We start from the raw sequence: 18,706 nt of genomic DNA, 5'->3' as shown, positions 1-18,706 counted from the left end.
AAGATGACTAACAAAAAAGGGAGTTCGGGGATGTTTAGGGATGGGGGTTAGTTCATATATTTAAACACTCGGGATCAAGTGGTATAAGTATGAAGACGTACAAGGTCTGGGTGTTTAGTTATGTGGATTAATAGGTATAGTTAACGCATTTGCATTGCATTCTTACGCATCATTCTGATCATGGTTTTAATTCTGCTATGTTAATTATAGGGTAAAGTACAAAAAATTACCTCAACTATTGGTGTCCCGACACTTTCATACCTCATCTTTTAAAATTGACAATGTCATATCTCATCTTACGAATTTGTGCCAATGTTATACCTTCCGTTAGCTTGACGTGAATTTCTCAGTTAAATGCTGACATGGCATGATTCAGGGCCCACTTTTTATTAAAAAAATTAATAAAATACTATTAAAAACTAAACAAAAATCATTTAATCTTTTTTAAATATTAAAATAATAAAGAAAAGTTTAAAATAAAATAAAATAAAATAAAAACCAAACAACTCTTTCCGTCCCTCCATCCCTCCCCCTACGAGCCTCCAACCCAGAAAACAAATGAAGAAAAAAATAACCTTCATCCATCCCCTTACGAGCCTCCAACCCAGGAAACAAATGAAGAAAAAAATAACCTTCATCCCTTCTCACCCTCCTCCCCCCCCCCCCCACCCCTGCTGCAAACCTGCAACCCAGAAAACAAAAGAAGAAAAAAAAATAATAAAAAAAAAACTTTATCCCTTCCCACCCTTGCCCCCGCCCAACGTCCTTCTTTCTTATCCCCCATCCCCCCTTGCTGCAAGCCTGGAACCTAGAAAACAAAAGAAGAAAAAGAAAAAAAAAAAAAAAACTTTATCCCTTCCCACCCTCACCCCCCTCCCCTCGCATCCTTCTTTCTTCTCCCTCATCCCCCCCCCCCCCCCAACCCCTCTTCTCCCTCACCCAAGCCCCTACCTGCAACCTATAAAAAAAATAAAAAAAATAAAAAAATCTCAGTTTGTCTTCCCCTCACATCCACCCTCCGCACCCACCCTTACACCCACCCAACCTCGCACCCACCCCTCGCGAAATAGGCGAACGGGATCTGGATTTTTTTTTCTGGTTTTTTTTTTTCTCTTCTTCTTCTTCCTCCTACTTCTTTTGCTTTCTGGCAGGGGGTTGGATTTCCTTTTTTTTTTTTGGGGGGAGGGGAGACGAACTCGGTTTGTTTTTTTTTAGGGGAGGGACGAACTGGGTTGGGGTTTTTTTTTTTTTTTTTTTCTTCTTCTTCTTCTTCTTCTTCTTCTTCTCCTTCCTTCCTTCCTTCATTCCTTCTTCTTCTTATTCTTCTTCGGGGGGTTAGGGAAAATATTTTTTTTTTTGGGTTGAATCACACAGGGAAGAAGAAGATGGGGAGAGAAAGAATGGGGGAGGGGGTGGATGGGAAGGTTTTGATTTTTTTCATTTTTTTTTTGTTTCAACTTTTTATTATTATTTTAATATTTAAAAATATTAAATGATTTTTTTTTAATTTTTTTAATAGAAAGTGGGGTCTGGATCAAGTCACGTCAACATTTAACTGACAAATTAACGGCAAGCTAATAGAAGATATAACATTGGCACAAATTCGTAAGATGAGGTATGACATTGTCAATTTTAAAAGATGAGGTATGCAAGTGTCATGACACTAATAGTTGAGGTAGTTTTTCGTACTTTACCCTTAATTATACTTTATTATTTTATTAATGAAGGTATATGTCCCTACTAAGCTTTTTAAGCTCACCTAAACGAAATTTTACAGGTACAGAACTAGAAACCTAAAGATCTGCTTGCTGTCTGTTGTGTAACTATGTATAAAGAAATAAAAAGATGAGCTTGTTGGCTTTTGCTCTCTTATTTGAATAAAGAACTACTTTTGTGTGAACTCTGAGTAGTTAATAAGTTGAAATTTTGGCTAAAACTTTCAATAATATGTTGTTCGGTTAAATTTCAATTTTATTCCAAGTGAGTTATACATGCTTTTATTTCAAGTCACATTCTTAATTATATTAGTTAAGATTATAATTAAGGTGTGATTCATGTTCTGAACCAAGGTTTACATTAATCCTTGGCTTGGGGTGTGACAATTTGGTATCAGAGCTCTAGGTTTTGTTTAACCGTATGTGTTTATTTGTTATTTGATTACTAACTTTATATGATGATGCTTAGATGCATCTTGCAAATGGAAATGATGCATAGGGCGGATTTAAGCTGGGACCCAACGGTTTAAAGCCTTATAATGAAGACATGTACCATACTTGCCTTCGTAATGAAGCCTTTATGGAGTTGGTGTATGATACATACGAAAGAAACCATAGAAGAATGTTTTACAGGCTAGAGATGCAATGGGAAGTAGATAGGCATATAAACAAGTCACTGAACATCAAGACTCAATATCGTATCCAGATAGAGTCCAGTGAAAATCTTTATGGTGATGTGATGAACCATGTGACAACTTTAGGTGGAAATATATGGCCTCCGCCAGGTGTTAACTTAGCTCAAGTTCCAGTTCAAGTTTCAGCTCAAGGAGTACCAGAAATTCTGGAAGACCTATCTGATAGTGTACATTTTATTCCTGCACCATCAGTTACTCCTCCACCTGTTATCTCCATCCATTCTGAGTTTGATGATGAAGAGGATCCTATTGAACCTTCTAAAAGTGTTGGACTTCTCGAACGTCAATTCGATTTAAATGAAGACTAAGTTTAGGTTTGGGAAGTGACTAGTGTAAATATTTTGCAGTGAATGGCTGATATGAATGGCTGATTTTTGGTGTAATTAAGGTGCAGCCTTATATATGCTTTTGGGAGAAGTAATAGCCTTCAAAGGATAGGCGTTGATGCATTTTTGCTGCTATTCATAACAAAAGTTTCCATGCACTTTTGTAGTTTATGAAACGTGTTTCTTAAAGCGTTTAGGAAAGCTTTGTAAATTATGTGTCGCTACTAATGTTAACCTATAACCAATAGGTTAGCAATGTATAATAGGTGTGTTTATTTTAATTTATACATCTAAAGTCTCACTTATACTTTTGAGATTGTAATCTTTTGTTCTGCTTGGTTCTGTGTTGATTGAACTACTGTTTGAGAGAAAATAAAAGAGGGGTGAATCAAACTTGTTTTACATCTTTTGTACAAGTATAAAAATAGAAAGTAACTATTGATTGGTTTTATATAACATAGTATTGCATTCCAACAATGGCCATGAAGGAGAGAGAATGGACGTATGCGCAGTGGAGATAACTACCCCCTTTAAACCGTTGACTATAAAGGGGTTAGTACAGCTAGTTAAGGACCAGAAAGTGTTCACAAATGATGGTGAATTTGTCCCCATGAAACCCCCTAAATAACAAAGTTATTCCTTTGACTTAACCAAGGCCGTAGAGATATATGAGGAGCTGATTCGGGTGAAAGATGATCGTGCCTGACATCGCTAAAAAGTTGCCCAAGCCTGAAGAGCTAAGAGGGAAAAAGTATTACAAGCTGCATTACACGTTCAATCACTCCATAACCAACTATGTCTAGTTCAAGGACTGGAAACAAGACCTTATAGTAAAGGGAAAGTTGTTGCTGGAGAAATCGCAGGCTAACATGATGATTGACACTGACCCCTTCCCAGAGGTCCCAATAAACATGATCAACCTAACATGGGTTGAGAAGGGGAAAAGAAAAGCTATCTGGGAGGCAAAAGTAGAACGGAGTTAAATTGATAGGCTAACTGAGGGAGCCATCAAGTTGCCCAAGAAACCCAATGCGACCATAATCAAAGGAGTAATATTGTGCAGTAGATGCCAATATGAGTGTGAGCTGGAAGTTTCAGCCTCATGAGCCATTATTGATCAGGACCTGATCAAGAAAATAGAGAAAGAAGAGTAAGAAGCCCACATAAATGTTATGCGAGCAGCTGAGAGAGAGACTTCTAAGAAAAGGTTGGGAGGAGATTCATAACCAAAGAGTTTGTCAGAAGTGTTCAGAAATTATGAAGCTTCTAAAAATGCAGAGGACAGAGAGGCCAAGGTGCCAAGATGGGTGGATGTAAGGCCACCTTAACCAAGCTATGCTGGTAGAGATGTCAGAGTTAAGGAGAAAACTGTGAATCCAGTCACAAAGAAGAAACATGCCCGACTTGGGCGGAAATGGTATATGGTCGGAAATGATGGGAATCCCGTTAAGGAAATGAGAGCCTTCATGATTAGAAGAGTCCAGAGGCAACATAAAGCCTATATGAAGTCATTAAAGTCCCCGGTGCCTTAGAAACCTCAGAGAATGTAAAGTTTGAGGAGGTACCTGATGGAGGAAGAAATCAACTCCATTGGAGAACCAAGAAAGAGGTGCAGAAGGTTAATAGCAAGACTGAAGAAGAAGGAGACCATGTGCCGTATAACCCTTATCTTAAGAAATACAGAATCTTGAGGAGAGCTCAAGAGGATATAATGATAATGCCAACCCCAAGGTGGAGCCTAGAACCAATATGATTTGGAACTATCTTACCTGAGAGGGGGTTGCCCGAACCATTGTTGGATAATACTCTCTGTGAGGATCCAGAACAAATAACAGACTTTGGCATAACCCAGAAAGAAAGGGTGTCTGAGCTGATGCTGCAATAAAAAGTATAGGCATGTTTAGATGAGTTTATGAACCACATTGTGGGCAAGAAGGACTTATTTGGACCTAGCAACTTCCACGTAAACATGACATATATTTTATCTACCATGTTTTGTGCTGAGCAGGATCAACGTGCCATAATGTAAGGTGACTACTTAGCAATATAACCTATGATGGCACGTGTTAGTGTTGAAGAGGCGGGAAAAGAGGAGTTGGGCAGAGTAGATTTGCCAAAGCCCACAAAGAGAGAGCCCGAGAGAGTGTACATAGACATGATGGTCTTCAGTCGTCCAAATTTGACCCTAGCCAACCATCTCAAACCTATTTATGTAACTACTCATCTGGAGGGAGTACTTTTCAAAAGGGTTTTGATTGATGGAGGAGCCGCGGTCAAAGTGTTGCCTTTCAAGCAGATGAAGAGGGTATTTAGAAGTGAGGAGGACCTCATCCTCACGGACTTAACAGTTTCCAGTTTCTCTGGAACCATTACTAAAACCCATGGGATATTTCACTTGGACGTTGACTTGGGTTCCAAGAAGATCATGTCAGCTTTCTTCGTTGTGGATATTACTTCCACCTATGGAGCTTTACTGGGCCAAGATTGGATTCATCAGAGTCTCTCGGTGCCATCCACCCTGCATCAATAAGTGGCAGTTTACCACGAGGAAGGAGTTATGGGACCTGGATTTTGGGAGATGGTAGAGGTTGAGTCATGGCCATTCCTTCCCACTGCCAATGTGCTAGAAGCCAATTTTTATAATCCTAGCAATGAGATTCTCTAATGCTTAGGAGCTGATGAGAACGACCGCCTGACTAAGGTAACGGCCCAAAAACTTTTAGAACAAGGGCTATTCCTTACAAAGGAAGAATGAGACTGACCCCATATTCTCCCAACTCCTCAACACCAGTAATGACAGAACAAATAAGAAATGACCAGGTAGTTGTAGTCAGGTTCTTAATCAAAAGACTGTTGGTGTGTGAAAGAGAGAAAAGCAAGGGATAAAGGGAAAAATTACTTGACCAATGTAAGGAAAACTCACGAGGACATCCAGTTAGTATTGAGTGTTTAAGGAAATGACATCCAACTGTCTGGGGGTTAGAAATCATTATATTAAAGAGATTTAATGATTTCAAAGAAAAGGTGAAGTTAAATGAGGCAATAAGAGTTTCAATCTAAAGTGAAACAAGTGAAGATAAAAAGAAGTATATTTTAGAAATGATTACGTTTGATCTTAGCCTAACAGATGTACATCTTTACCCAGAGTAATTATTCTGGAGTAATAAGTCTGCATGAGCATCAAAATTCTAGTAGGCTCGGCCAAAACAGCAATGTTATTGATAAGTTGAGATTCAGCATCTTCTAGTTCCATGTTGGCCTTCATTACTCTTTCAATTTGCTGCTGAAGCTTGCCAAGAAGAGTTGCATGTTCGGCCTTCAACAACTTCTGCATATCAGAGGACACCATCTTGATCATCTCCTCCATGGTTGAGCCTTCATTTATTAGCTACTGAATTTGAGTTGAAGAACTCGATTGTTTCTTCTTAAAGCATTTCACTCGATTGACTTTTCTCTCAACCTGATTATGTTGATCTCTAAGAGCCCTAAAGTTTTTGAAATATGAGAGAAATGACTCATACTGAACTCTTGATAGTTGATCGGCCTTGAAAAGGTCGGTCATGGCTTTCTCTACATCATGGAGGGCCTTGAGGCTGAAGGTTGCTAAGAAATCCCTCCTAGACCATTCTCGAAAGACTCATCGTTGATCTTGAAGGCCTGAAGATTTAGAGGGATGCTTGGAAGATCTTAGCTTTATCTTGAGTTGCCCGAATTCTTTAAAAAGCTTGGGTAGAGATGCTGTTGAAGGAACTGGTATATGAGAAGAAAGTCATGCTCCAGCTCCTTCAGAGGGTGCAGTAATAGAGGAAGTTTTAACCGAGGAAGAAGCCTAAGAGATAGTAGTAGTCGTGACCCTAGAAGCTAGAGAAGATCGAAGGAGTTCTGTTTTGCACACCAAGCGCAATGGAGACTTGCCTGAGCCCTCCCTGAAGCCCTGTTGCAACCAAGAGAGAAAAGTTGAGGAAATAAGTTATGATTCAGAATGGAGGAAGACGAGACAAGAAATGAGAATATACCTGGGTTGAACTCGGAGCCAAGGAAGGAGATGAAGGATGAGTTGTTTCCTTTAGTTATGGAGAATGGCCATTTTTGCTTGTTAAGAAGGAAGGAATAATGCCCGAGTCCTCACCTGAGGCCTGTAGACATTAGAGAGAACAAGTGTCAAAAGGATAGTTTGCAGAAAACAAGAAGCGAAAGTTTACATAATGATATACCTGAAATTGAGGAATGGGTACTTCAGAAACAACGACTACATCAGGAGACTCTGCTTGAGAAGCCCGAGGGGGTAGTCACCTCTGAAACCATGGGGATCTTAGGGACTACAGGTTCCCCAAAAGCAGACACGGTTAGTTGGTGAGATGTTTGTGATAGGGAAGGCTACAAGTGGCAAAAGAGGATAAGTAAGGAAGAAAGAAAGGAACTTTAAACATAAAAAGGATAATGAAATTACTTACTGGGCGACTATTATCTTCTACAAAGTGTAACAACTTTCCAGTGCTTAGATCAAACTGGGAAGTAGGAGCCACCACCAGCAGAGGAGAAGCTGGAGGGATAAAGGTAAAACTATGCCCAGCGGAAGAGGCAGCCTCTTCAACCTTGGCCTACAAAAGAAAAAAAAACAACAAGCGTTAAAATTATGGGATTGTTAAAAATAGAAGTCTAAAAGAAAAGAAGATATACCTTTGAAGACTTAGTCCGAGGGGGAGAAGTTTGTTTCATTCGGGTTGAAGGTGAAGAGGTCTTGGGCAAAGAGATATTTCCTTCCTTTATGGCCTAAATAAAAAAACGGGCAAAAAGTATGGAAGAGAGTAGAAAAGAAAGGGGAAGAACCCAGAGGAATAAAATTTAGGATGTAAGATGTACCTCCAGTTCTTCCAGGGTGGAATCTTCTAGATTTCTGGCTTTTTGATACATCTCAGCCCGCAGGGGGTCCTCATTTGAAGCGATAATAGGATTTTTAGTCGCTTGGGGCCCTAGAATCAAAGAAAGTAGAGTTGTCAACTCTCATCTTGAAGTTGTGAATAAGAATGAAAGAATGAAGCAAGGTTTGCTTACTGGAAGCTTTACGTTTCTTCCTACCCACGCCCACCTTAGCAACTAGAGTAGAAGACTTTGAGGCTGTGAAAGTCTGTGCCTGCGCCCTTTTCTTTGTTGGAGCTAGTCGAGCTTCAGGCTCAAACTCTGAAGTCTCTACCATCGTTGCCTAAGTTCGACGTGTAGCCCGAGGCTCAACTACAACTTCATCCTTAGAATCTCTAAGTAACTTAGAAATGTCTCTGCCCTCTCTAGCACCTTGCCTTTTTTCTTCAACTACAACCTTTTGAAAGATGAGGGCATCTGCGACATCTTCATCTTGCTTGACAACCACTTCCGCAGGGTTACCTTGGGCTGCAAGAACAAAGAAACCAAGGGAGGGGTTAGAGAGGGCAGACTTATGAAAATTTCAAGAGGAAAAAACAACAGAAAGAATTACCTATCAAAATGAGTTAATTCTTCTGATGAATCATTTCCTTATAATTTTCAAGCTCAGTTGGTTTTGGAGAGGACTTGATGGATAATTGCTTAAAGAGAGGACCATGAGCTTTGTGCAGATCTTTTCCATATTTCTTAGTCCATTTTGTTTCCCACCAAGATGAGAAGATTGAAGTAAATTCGAAGTTCAGAGCCATGGGCTTTTGGGCGACCTTGCTCATGACCTTAAGACTGTGTCGGGTAGCTTGGAAAGTGACTTTGGGTGGGGAGCGAAGGTAGTAGGAGGTGCCACATTAAATAGAGTAAAAAAATGGGACTGGAATGGCTTGCCTAAAGCCCGATGAGTGATTTACTTGCTGCTCCTCTAGCAATAATTTCTCATACTTGGTGGCCACAATTACCAACTCCTACAGCTCATTAAACTGCATGTCATAAAACTTCTTTCTCGAAGGTAATCTCAATGCTTTATGAGCGATGGATATCAGTTGTGCATGATTTATAGGGAACTGGCACCTCATCATCATCCTCCTGAACCTCATCATGAAGTCTTCTGTAGACTCATGTTTGTACTGTTTCACCTTGACAAGGTCATTGATAGACATCTTGGGCTCGACCCTGTAAAACTGCTCATGGAAAGCCATTTTCATTTGCCCCCAGTTGGCAATAGAATTAGGGGTGATAGGAGCATATTCATGCGACTTAAATGGCTTGTTCTCGTGCATTTACGTTATGTTTCTCTCGTTATTTTAGTCCTTTATGCTTCTTTTGTGTGTTTTCAGGTTCTAAGGGCCTAGGGAGCAAGAAAGTGCATTTTGAGGCCATTTGGAGCATTTTTGGGCATGGATTGGATAGCTTATCCATGGAGCCAAGAGGATGGACGAATTTGAAGGCCTTGTATGCACTTGAAGACACAAAACAATGGCCCTAACCCAATCACATAACACCTTGCCATGGGCTTAACACAAACACCATTCCTTGCCATGCAAGGAGGAGCAATTTGGGTCCATTTCATGTACTTAAACTCTAGCCCAATCCACAATCACTTCAAAGCCATGCAAAACCTTTCAACACCCTTTAATCATTCCCCTTTAAGTTATGATTTTATTTCCTAACCCTACATGCATTATTTATTAGCTCCCATTCCCTTATGCCATTCACTTCATCATTACACCACCACTCATTCTTTAATCCACATGCACATTCAATCATTCACTCAAGCACCCTTGTGCCATGTTTCCCCCTTTGTTCCCACCCATCACATGCATCATCATCAAACAAACATTGCAGCCACATGCACCTAAAACTAATCAATGCCGTGCACTTCCCTTGCATTTTCAGCCATCACACTTCATCATTGCAGCCACCATTCACCCTAATTGTCAATCACATACTTTCCCATTGTATAATACATCCACATGCATCTTTAACCAACAAACATTGCAGCCACAAACACTCAAACACAATCAATGCCGTGGGGTACATTACAATTCCAGAAATTCCAGCTTTCCAACCTAGCCACATTCACATGCATTCACTCATAATCATTCACCAAACTTGCAGCCACATTTCCACCTATTCCAAGCTGTCATGTTCCCTCTCATTTACCTATAAATAAGCATGCAACCTAGCCACAAGGGATTCATCTCATTTTTCATTCATTTCACAACACAACACACCACACAAATACACATCCATTGCCGCAATTCCCCTTCCATTTCTGTGCAGTTTTTCTCCTCCATTGCAGCCACTATCCAACCACTTCCCATCCCTCCAAAACACTTCACATAATCCCCAAAGCTCACCTTAGACCTTGTGCTACAACAACGAGGAAGAAAAGAGTGCTTAAACGTTCATACAATTCAAGTTTGAGTTGTTGGAATGTTTAGGTGTTTCTTTGATTTCAAAGTTTAAATTTAATTCTCTTTGTTTTGTACGTATGAGAATGGAAGATAAGAGTGCCTAAACGTTCATACAATTCAAGTTTGAGTTGTTGGAATGTTTAGGTGTTTCTTTGATTTCAAAGTTATGAGGAACTAAACCCCCTTTAGCTAGGGGGTGATTCGAAACTATGTTTATATTTGCAATTTGAATTGATTACGTTTGGTTGGAATTTCATAAGTTGTGGATTCAATTCGTTTAACTGTTTGATTGATAACTTATTTATGTATGTTCATTGAGATTGCAAGCTTAATTTTCATGCATAAATATGACGCTAGAATATAAGTGAATTTCACCTAATCGTTATGAACTTATATTCACAAGTAGTGGAGGTTGCTTATAAACAATCGCGTTAAACGAATTCTTGGCATAAGTTTCATGCGTATTCCATAGTAACGAATGCCTCGTCGATGTTTATGATTTCCGTTGAACTTAATGATCTTTGTTGAATGTCTCTATCATGCGTATTCCATAGTTAGGGACTTTGATTAAGAATAATTTGGTTGTAATGCGTATTCCATTCAATCCAACGAATCTAGGGAAATCTGAAAGTTAATTTAAGCGGATCTAATTAACTTGGAGCATTGAGTTTCACAACTTATCGAAAGACCAACTGAGAATCAATTTTGTATGCAAGTGTAACATGTGTGGAGAAGAACCCCTTGGCTATTCCATCATCCATATTTTCATCACATTCATATTTACATTTTGCCTTTAATTATATTCTGTCTTTTTAATTTAATATCGTCCAAACACATTTCCCCCATATTTCGTTGAGTCTTAATCATTCGTATTTGTTTTATTTTTGTATCTTTAAGCTTTTGGAGTCATAAACGCTTGCAAATTCGTCTAAATCAAGTTCTAGCTTCTATTTGAGTCAATTTGATTGTTTTAGACAATTTGAGTTTTTCAAAGCCATTCTGAGTCATAGTAGTCTTGTTAAGAGTATTTTGATTTAGTTTTTATGTTTTTAAGTCAATTTAGAAGGTTTTAGCAATCCCTCCTAATCCCCGGTCCAGAACGATCCCTCACTTATCCATTCTACTACAATTGTCAAACGAGGGTTTAATTTGAGTGTGCGTATAAAAATCGCATCAAATTTTGGCGCCGTTGCCGGGGATTTGCAACTTTGCTAATCCTTTGTCTTTATTTTTATATTTTTGTTTTTTTTTTTTCGTGCATTCTTATTTCAGATTCTTAGTTTGTTTGTTTCCTTGTTTTTTAGGTACTGTGTATGACTCGTAGCTCTCGGCCTATTATAGAGAACATCTCCGACTTTGATGGTGATTTTGAACGCACTTTGAGGAGAACGAGGAGTCAACAAGAGCCACCACAACCTCCACCACAACCTGGGCTAGAAGAAGACGAAGTAGGTGTAGAAGAAAAGCCCACGGATCAGATTTTTGAAGAAGAACAAGCCATGGCAGCAGATAATAGAACCATCAAGGAGCTTTCGGCCTCGGGTTTGGATAATGCATTGCCTCTTTGTATCCAATACCCCACGGCTGCAGAGGGGAAGACTGAGGAATTTGAACTCAAATCCAGTTTGTTACACCATATTCCGAAGTTCCATGGCTTGTCTATGGAAGATCCCAACAAACACTTGAAGGAGTTCGAGGTGGTTTGTTCGAGCATGACCCCCATCAATGTGGATGGGAGTATATTGAAGATGAAGGCCTTTCCATTTTCACTTATGGACAAGGCCAAAGATTGGCTCTACGAACTAGCCCCGGGAACTGTGACTTCGTGGGAGAGTATGAAGCGTGCTTTCTTGGAGAAATTCTTCCCTACTTCGAGAGTGATTCTCCTACGGAAGAAAATTAGTGGTATTCAACAGAATCATGGTGAGACATTCCCGGCTTATTATGAGCGCTTCAAGGGCCTTGTAGCTTCATGTCCTCAACATCAAATGAAGGAGGAACTTCTCCTTCAATATTTCTATGAGGGCCTCCTTCCTATCGAACGTCAAATGCTTGATGCATCAGCGGGAGGAGCATTGGTGGACAAAACACCAAGGGATGCCAAGATTCTCATAGCCAACCGAGCGCTCAACGCTCAACAATATGAAGGAGTGGGTCAAAGGGAAGCCCCACGACAACAAAGTGTAAATGAGGTGAGTGCTATTTCTGAAATTCAATCACAACTTGCTAATCTTACTTCTCTTGTTTCTCAGGTTGTGATTGGTCCAAAAGCACAAGAACACCAAGTTTGTGGCGTGTGCTCAATTCAAGGGCATCCATCCGACAAGTGCCCTCAACTAATCGAGAATGGTGGGTGGGAATCTGCCAATGCAATTGGTTTCCAAGGACAAAATCAAAACAACCCATACTCGAACACTTACAATGCCGGATGGAGGGACCATCCAAACTTCAAATGGAGGGAGCCACAACAAGCTGCCCAACAAGGAGGATTTAGGCCAAACCCCCCTGGTTTTTATTCCAAGCCGTATGCACCCCAACAACCCCAACAACCTTCGGCATCATCTCATTCAGGTACGTCCTTGGAAAGTGATCAAGCTATGCAATTACTAACCTCTATTTCGCAGGGGTTGCAAAATCAAAACAACCGGATAGCAAATAACGAGAAGGAGATGACGGATATGAAGAAACAAATAGGGCAGATTTCTGAGTTCCTTGGACAGATTAGAGAGCAAGGAAAGCTTCCTAGCTCAACCACAGTCAATCCAAAGGGAGGATTCGAATCCGCCAAGTCCATCACCCTAAGGGGTGGAAAAGAAGTTGGGACCGAGCCAAACAATCCCAAATCTGCCCAGAAAGTAGATGAAGAGACGACACAACCTGAGGCAGATCACCCTAACTCGGCCAAATCAGGTAATTTAAGTTCAAATTCATGTACTTCACGTCCTAATCTGCCCAATGTACCTTTTCCTCGTAGGTTCATGCAAGAAAAAAAGGAAGAAAGCGAGAAGGACATTCTTGAAACGTTCCGGAAGGTGCAAGTGAACATACCGCTTCTCGATGCAATCAAACAGGTTCCAAAGTATGCTAAATTCCTCAAGGACCTATGCAATACAAAGAGAAAAAGGGCAAACAAAGAGGTAGTGAAGGTAAGCGAGAATGTGTCCGCTGTTTTGCAACGTAAACTGCCTACCAAGTGCAAAGACCCCGGTAGTTTCACGATTCCTTGTGTGATTGGACATAATCGTTTTGAACATGCCATGCTTGATTTAGGTGCATCCATAAATGTCATGCCTTATTCTATTTATGCATCTATGAATTTGGGTGAATTAAAACAAGATGGTGTAATTATACAATTGGCTGATCGTTCTAACGCGTATCCAAAAGGAGTTTTGGAAGATGTGCTTGTGCAGGTGAACCATTTAATTTTTCCGGCTGATTTCTACGTCCTAGACATGGAGGATTCAGCCCATTCTACATCTTTTCCGATTCTCCTTGGTAGGCCATTCATGAAGACGGCCCGAACGAAGATTGATGTATACAAAGGCACCTTGACAATGGAATTCGATGGGGAAGTGATTGATTTTAATATTTCTGAAACTATGAGATATCCCGTTGATGACCATTCTTGTTTTTCCATTGATGTTATCGATTCTTTGGCGCAGGTATACCTTGAAGAATTGAACGAGGACGCCCTGGAAACAACCATCACTAAGGCCATAGAATGCAAAAATGAAGGATTTGGGCCAATGCAAGGCCACGGCAAGGAGGAGGAATTCTTTGCCATGGGTTCTAGTGAAGAAATAATTGAGGTTGTGGCAGCCCTTGAGTCATTGCCACAACAATATGGTAAGGTTCCACTCTCACTTTCAAATTCAGTTTCCACTAAGATGCTACCTTCTGTTGTTCAGGCACCATCGCTTGAACTTAAGCCGTTGCCGGACCATTTGAAGTATGTGTTTTTGGGAGAAGGCGAAACATTGCCCGTCATCATTTCATCAAGTCTCACGGCAATGGAGGATGAGAAGCTTGTGAGGGTGCTGCGAGAACACAAAACGGCCATAGGGTGGACTTTGGCCGACATTAAAGGAATAAGCCCTACCACATGCATGCACCGTATACTTCTTGAGGAGGGGACTAAGCCATCCCGAGAGGCTCAACGCCGTCTCAACCCTCCGATGATGGAAGTGGTGAAGAAGGAAATAATCAAGCTTTTGGATTGCGGAGTGATCTACCCTATCTCCGATAGCCGTTGGGTCTCTCCAGTTCAAGTCGTTCCCAAGAAGTCCGGAGTAACTGTTATCAAGAATGATGAGAATGAGCTCGTACCTACACGCATTCAGACTGGATGGCGAGTATGTATCGATTACCGGAAGCTAAATGCCATGACTAGGAAAGATCACTTTCCTTTGCCATTCATCGACCAGATGCTCGAAAGGTTAGCCGGTCATGCCTTTTACTGTTTTCTTGATGGATACTCTGGATATAACCAAATTGTGATAGCCCCGGATGATCAAGAGAATACCACATTCACATGTCCCTTTGGAACATTTGCTTATCGTCGCATGCCATTTGGCTTATGCAACGCACCGGCCACTTTCCAAAGGTGTATGGTAAGTATATTTTCCGATTTTGTTGAAAAGATCATTGAGGTTTTCATGGATGATTTCAGTGTGTTTGGGAGTTCATTTGATAATTGCTTGGATAATCTAACCTTAATTTTGAAACGATGTGTTGAAACTAACCTTGTCTTGAATTGGGAGAAATGTCATTTTATGGTGAAACAAGGTATAGTTTTAGGACATATTGTTTCAGAAAAAGGAATTGAAGTAGATAAATCGAAAATAGACCTTGTACGTCACTTACCCTCTCCTACTTCGGTTAGAGAGGTACGTTCGTTTCTTGGCCATGCAGGGTTCTATAGGCGTTTTATCAAGGACTTCTCCAAGATGTCCAACCCTCTTTGCCGATTGCTTCAAAAAGATGTGCCATTCAAGTTTGATGAAGAGTGTAATTTGGCATTTAACCAACTCAAGGAGAAGCTAGTCTCGGCCCCCATTATTGTACCTTCAGATTGGAGCCTTCCGTTCGAGCTCATGTGCGATGCATCCGACTATGCATTAGGAGCTGTTCTAGGACAAAGAAGAGACAAGCGGCCGCATGTCATATACTATGCCTCTCGGACTCTCAATGATGCCCAATTGAACTACTCCACGATGGAAAAAGAACTTCTAGCTGTGGTTTTTGCTTTAGATAAATTCCGTTCATATTTAATTGGTACTAAAGTAATCGTTTATTCTGATCATGCAGCTTTGAGGTACTTGATCACGAAAAAGGAAGCAAAGCCGAGGCTTATCCGTTGGATTCTTCTTCTTCAAGAATTTGATATTGAAATCCGGGATAAGAAAGGAAGCGAGAATGTAGTGGCTGACCATTTAAGCCGAATGATCCACGATGAGCATGAACATGCCGTACCTATCCCTGAAACTTTTCCCGATGAGCAGCTGCTATCCATTGAGGTAAGTGAACCATGGTATGCAGATTTAGTGAATTACTTGGTGGCTAAACAAATTCCAAATGAACTAAACAAGCACCAACGTGATAAGCTTAAAAATAATGCACGTTTCTATGTTTGGGATGACCCTTATTTGTGGAAGTATTGCTCAGATCAAATTGTACGTAGATGTGTGCATGATTCTGAATTTCACTCAATTCTAAGCTTTTGTCACACATATGCATGTGGTGGTCATTTTGGCACACAACGCACTGCCCTCAAGGTTCTAGAGTGTGGTTTTTATTGGCCGACTATATTTAGGGATGCTAGAACCTTTTGTATGTCTTGTGATCGTTGCCAACGAATGGGTAACATAGGTACCAATGACCAAATGTCGCAAACCCCTGTCTTTAATGTTGAAATTTTTGATGTTTGGGGCATTGATTTCATGGGCCCTTTCCCTCCATCTTATGGTTTCACTTATATCTTGCTAGCCGTTGATTATGTTTCTAAATGGGTGGAAGCAAAAGCCACCCGTACTAACGATTCTAAGGTGGTTGCAGATTTCGTGAAAACTAACATTTTTGCTAGGTTTGGAATGCCGAGAGTAATCATAAGTGATGGAGGGTCTCACTTTTGCAATCGGACCATTGAGGCGTTGCTAAGAAAGTACCATGTCAACCATAAGGTCTCCACACCTTACCATCCTCAAACAAATGGCCAAGCCGAGGTGTCTAATCGAGAAATCAAACAAATTTTGGAGAAGACCGTTGGACCAACAAGGAGGGATTGGAGCTTACGTTTAGATGATGCACTGTGGGCATATCGTACGGCATACAAAACACCCATTGGGATGTCACCTTTTCGGCTCGTCTATGGTAAGCCATGTCATTTGCCCGTAGAGTTAGAGCACAAGGCACATTGGGCCGTGAAGACTTTCAACATGGACATAGATGCAGCGGGAGTTCATAGGAAACTCCAATTGAATGAACTTGAGGAGATTCGGAATGAAGCCTATGAGAATACCCGGATGTACAAAGCCAAGACCAAAGCATTCCATGATAAAATGATTCGAACCAAGACCTTCACAGTTGGGCAGAAAGTGTTACTTTTCAACTCTCGCCTACGTTTGTTTCCTGGTAAGTTGCGTTCTAAATGGATTGGCCCGTTTGTTGTTACTAATGTTTTCCCTCATGGTGCAGTGCAAATCAAAAGTTCAAGGACGCAGCAAGAATTCAAAGTGAATGGGCATCGATTGAAGCCCTATTACGAGATGTTTGAGGAGCATGTCGTGGAGGAGGTACCCCTCCATGCCGTGGAACCTAGTCATGCTTAAACGGAGGTACCGTCCGGCTGCAAGACGTAAAAGAAAGCGCTACTTGGGAGGCAACCCATGCATTCAACAAAGGAAGACTTAGAAAGCACTCCAAATCCAGATTCCTAAAAAACTCTTCTCTTTGTTGCTATTTCGTTTCTGCCTTGTTAGGTTGTTTAGTTGTTATTGTTTGTTTGTTTATTAATTGTGTGAGTCTATGATTGTAACATTGAGAAAATGTTTGATTTATTGATAGGCACTGCTAAACAAAGAAAGATGGTGCTTCACAAAGGTTGTTTGCTTGAGGCCCCACTACGTGGCTTTACTCTTGAAGCGGAAGGCGTAGGAACAGAAGGCATCGGAGCGGAAGGCATAGGAGCAAAAGGCATCGGAGCGGGAGGCATCGAAGATAGAGCATTCCAGGCCTCAATACTTGGCCAAGCGCTGGATGAGCCAGGAAAAAGGTGCCTCTGGAGGAAAGACGAAAACCTTTGACGGTCACTGTGAATCCGACCTTCAGACTCTTGCAGCTCATCAAGCTTCCTCTTCATGCCCGTCGAATAGTTGTTTGCAAGCACGTGCAAACTTCTATTCTCATACTTCAGCTGCTGGATCTCCTGCTTGAGACTTTCCACCTCTGCCATCAATGATTCCACCTGACGGGAGCGGGCAAGCAGGCGTTGGCCCATGTTGGACACAGAACTCGCACACTGAACACTAAGTGCGAGGGACTCTTGAACGGCCAACTCATCGGACCATCCTGACAGCAGCCTACTATCTTTCGGAGTGAGGAGGTTCCTAACTACTATTGTAGCTGTTGTGGCGTCCTGCATCACGGAGTCTTCACCTGTGAGATGACCGTTAGAAGAAAAGAAAGAAGGGCGCCATACGTTACCTTGACGCGGCGCGCCCGTATCACTGCTAAGGCTCAATTCCAAGCTAAGGTTCGATGAGTTTGCCATTTTTCAAAAGTGTTCAAAGAGAAGGGATGGAGTTAAATTTCAAAGGGCCGGAGTCGATTTTCAAGAATGGGAAATCTTCAGAGTGTGTTTGTTGTGGTGATCGATAGCTCAATAAAAAAGCCAAGGCGACGCGTCCACCAATTCAAAAAGCCGGAATTTTCGGCGTAATTTAGGCGACGCTTTCTCGGCTTTTCAGAAGGCGCGTTCAACTTTGTCAAAAGATTTCTTCTTTTCAGACAACACGTGGAGGCCATCATCACAACTACACATCTTTAGCCGACAAGCGCAAAGTTCGGCGACGCTTTCTCTGCTTTTCAGAAGACGCGTGCAGCTTTGTCAAAAGGAGCCGCATCTGCACTACCACGTGTCGCTCAGAAATCGAAGGGGCGCCTGCTCAGAAATCGAAGAGGCGTATTCAAAAATCGAAGAGGCGCCACTATTTCAAAAAGCCAGAGTTGCGGGATCAAAACGTTTGTCGACAAAGGTAAAAAGTACCACCACTTGCTATTATCTCTATATATGTCGACCTTCGTCTTTTATGGCAGGGCAAACCTGAAGAAAATGCCCAACTCTCCCTCACCTCTGAGGGTGCACTCCCAGCAAAGCCTTTCGAAATACTAAATTCTTTCTTCTTCCCCAAAGATGATACCAGATGTCTGGAGTACAGATGACCCAGGAGGAAACAGCACAACAAATACATGTGCTGATTCATTCACCGCTTCTTCAAAAGCAAAGGTATCTCATATCATCAAGGTCAAAAGCAAAAGTATCTCATATCATGCTCTTTCCCTGTCTTTTTCTTTGTCCTTGTTCTTACTCGCATGGCAAAGTAAAACAAGCAATCAGCCGGCACTTGGAGTCAGTCTTCCGT

General features: G+C 41.2%; 2 protein-coding genes across 2 annotated transcripts; both read left to right on the top strand.

Moving 5' to 3' along the window:
- The first annotated feature begins 4,792 nt into the window (after positions 1–4,792).
- On the top strand, positions 4,793–5,266 carry LOC137743030 (uncharacterized). The gene has a single exon (XM_068482952.1). It carries the CDS (start codon positions 4,793–4,795, stop codon positions 5,264–5,266), a length of 474 nt encoding a protein of 157 aa, XP_068339053.1.
- A 6,417-nt stretch (positions 5,267–11,683) lies between these two features.
- Positions 11,684–13,720, top strand: LOC137743029 (uncharacterized; the record flags this gene model as incomplete). Its single annotated transcript, XM_068482951.1, has 2 exons — positions 11,684–12,175; positions 13,013–13,720. Coding segments are annotated over 2 exons (1,200 nt in total), but the record flags the coding sequence as incomplete, so codon positions are not given.
- Positions 13,721–18,706: the final 4,986 nt, after the last annotated feature.

The sequence above is a fragment of the Pyrus communis genome, chromosome 8 (genome assembly GCF_963583255.1).
Source record: "Pyrus communis chromosome 8, drPyrComm1.1, whole genome shotgun sequence".
Classification (NCBI taxonomy): domain Eukaryota; kingdom Viridiplantae; phylum Streptophyta; class Magnoliopsida; order Rosales; family Rosaceae; genus Pyrus; species Pyrus communis.
This window is presented reverse-complemented; position numbering and strand designations above follow the sequence as displayed.

Coding starts and splice junctions, on each gene's coding strand:
- LOC137743030 (XM_068482952.1), top strand. CDS start 4,793: ATGGCACGTGTTAGTGTTGAAGAGGCGGGAAAAGAGGAGTTGGGCAGA.